General features: G+C 40.0%; 1 protein-coding gene across 1 annotated transcript; it reads right to left on the reverse strand.

The window, feature by feature from the left end:
- Positions 1-383: 383 nt before the first annotated feature.
- On the reverse strand, positions 384-2304 carry LOC104961187 (membrane cofactor protein-like). The gene is made up of 2 exons (XM_010789426.1): positions 2110-2304; positions 384-616 (listed from the first exon to the last, which is right to left on the reverse strand). Exons 1-2 carry the CDS (start codon positions 2285-2287, stop codon positions 384-386), a joined length of 411 nt encoding a protein of 136 aa, XP_010787728.1. The 5' UTR covers positions 2288-2304.
- Positions 2305-2985: the final 681 nt, after the last annotated feature.

Genomic DNA, 2985 nt, shown 5'->3' on the forward strand with positions numbered 1-2985 from the left:
TGCTTGAAAGCAAGTCCCTGCCTCCTGCAGACTGTTCAAACAAACGCTTCAACTCGTACCATCTAGAGTCTGTGTGTTTGAATATGGATCTGAAGTTGGCGTGACGTTGAAGTCGTGCTGCTGGACTCGGCTGAAGTTCCTTTATAGCATAACGTTAGCATTTAGCTCCTGGACATTAGATTTATGATTAGAACATTATGAAAGTAGACATGTGGAGATTATCCGGCTGAACGAAACATTTATCTATCAGCTTTGTTTTCCACAGATCTTATTTCAGCTATTTTCCAAAATCCTCTGGAGAAATCCTGTTGCTTTTAGTGGAGGGAACCAGCAGCTTCCTTCAGGGTAAGTACGTCCTCCCTGCACCGCTCTATAGCGCAGCCCTAATTGAAACTCCACAGGTTTAATATCTCTGAGGATTTTCTTTGAGACTCACCTTCACATTTTGGGAGTTCAGGCTCCCACTGTTCGTTGATCCCACAGATTATGGTGGGAGAATTTGTCATCCTGTACCCCTCGTTGCACTTGAACGTGACGGTAGCCTTGTAAGTGTAGGGGCCCCGCGACCCAGACTCCCAACGACCGAACTCAACAACTGGCTCCTTACATTCAACCTCTGCAAGAACAACAGAATACACAGGAAGGAAATTCAGAAAAATGTCCAAAAACAACTGGTTTAGAGTAAATTAGAGTCCGAGCTGAGATGCAATGGGAACAAATTCAGGGTACATGCAGGAATCCTGAAGTCAAATGTAAAACCTTTTAAGACCTTTTTTAAGACCCTTTCCATACATTTTAAGACCTCATCGCCACGTGGAGTTCTAACAGGCGACACACTTTACCTCACATTCACTATATACCAGGGGTGTAGCGGTAAACAAATATTTCGGTTCGGTACGTACCTCGGTTTTTAGCTCACGGTTCGGTACGTTCTCGGTACAACAGAAAAAATGATCACAAAACATAAAATATTTTTTGGGTTTTTTGTATTATTATGAAACTCTGAATAATGCTTTGCTAACATGGCAACATAAGGAGATTTGGCGTTTGTAATAGCTTTGGCTCGGTCTGAACTTGTTGCGAGTGGTGGAGGCTTAAATGCTAGCGGGAGTTGGGTTTGCACTTCAGTCTTTTTTCTTTTGGTACCGGTGATATTCACGTTCGGGTGATGCCTTTTCAAATGAGTGGGCACGTTTGATGTATTGCCAGCCGCGTAACCAATGTTAGTTGAACAATGCCGACAAACAGCTTTGGTTCGGTCCACCTGTCTTTGTCCGTCATCCTTGTACGTAACTGCGAAACCAAAATGTTCTCAAACCGGAGACTTCAATGATGCTGGAGGATTTTCGAGCTCAACTTGATCTGCGTTCGCCATTTCCTCAAATTACTGACTACATTTGAACGCATCCCTGTGACCAGCTCTCATAGTATGCCTCTCGTCCAATTAAATGACTTGCTCGCTCTATGACGCGTTGAACCCAATGTGAGCAAATTACACTGAACGCTGCGACGTTCTGTGCTAAGTGCGTAAGCATTTTTTCGCTCAGGGCTAATTTAGACACTTCTTGTGAGACTTGTGTTTTGTTTCGGTAAAAATGGTTGGTATCGCCAGTTAGCTGAGTTTCTAACCGTTAATCGGGTAACACACATTCATCGGTTGTTAAATGTTAGGAAGCCCTGAGATGGGCCTGCCGGGCTTAACAGGTTAAGTAAAATGTCAAAAACAAATAAAGATTTAAAAAATGGTATGTGAACAAAGGGAGTCAAATTAAAAAAGATACAATTAAATAAAATGAAACGTTTTTTTATAAACATAATAAAATTAAATAAAATAAAACTTCTAATAAAAATTAAAATAAAGAAAAAATCTGCAAAATTTAAATAAACAAAGGAAGCCGAGGAATAATGTGAAATAAAGAGAAACAATTAAGTAAAAATGTATATTAAATAAAACATCCCATAAAAAAGGATGTAAAATAACAATAGAAAAAAATATATATATATAAAATAAAAATGTGCACATTGCACTACAATAAATGACATGTATATTACAATATATAGAAAGGTTTGAAAGGGTTTGGGTGTATTGAAGATTCTAAAAGGACTTACTGACACACTCCGGGGCGGCCGGCTGAAAGACCCCGGTCTCTGAGCAGGACAGAGTCTTCGATCCGTTCAGGGTGAGAGGTGCAGGACAGGAGAACTGGATCACCTCTCTGTATTCATACGCGTCTTTGACCGGACGGAAGCTGCCGATGGTCGGATTCATCGGAGGTTCACAGGTCATCACTGAAACATTCAATACATGGGAAGAGGCGGAGAGTTTATATGTTACAAACTCAGTAATCACATCGCAGATGCATGGCCAATACGCTAGAACATTAGTATATTATCCAGGGGAACCAACTCAGATATCATTTTGGGCCAGCCTCTGAGAGATGGGACCTGATGTTAGTAGTCATTTACAGAGATGGTAAAAGTATCCTTTACTCAAGTAGAAGTACAGATACTCGTGTTTAAAAATACTCTGGTGAAAGTAGAAGTACTGACTGAACTTCTTTACTCAAGTCAAAGTAAAGAGGCTTTGAAATGTACTTCAGTAAAAAGTACCCATAACTAGCAGCTGTTTTAAAGAGTACCTGACCTCCCTTTATATTAATAGAACAATAATGTCATTGTTAGCTAATGAATGTTTCCATGCTGAACAACGGCAACATGACAACGTTTTCATTTGTCCCTCTTCTTTAGAGAAGACCAGGAAATGATGGATACACGGATCGTGTTCAAATCAATAGGCACGCAATGACTCTAAATAATAATGATCACGCCACCAAACACACATTCAGACTAAAGGAACCAGCCTGTTTGGAAAATGAGAGAAGTAGAAAGTAAAGGTATTTGAGTTCAACATGTAAGAAGTAGAAAGTACAGGTATTTGTGTTCAACATGTGAGAAGTAGAAAGTACAGGTATTTTGAGTTCAACA

Source organism: Notothenia coriiceps, unplaced genomic scaffold (genome assembly GCF_000735185.1).
Source record: "Notothenia coriiceps isolate Sejong01 unplaced genomic scaffold, NC01 NC01_scaffold00032814, whole genome shotgun sequence".
Lineage (NCBI taxonomy): Eukaryota > Metazoa > Chordata > Actinopteri > Perciformes > Nototheniidae > Notothenia > Notothenia coriiceps.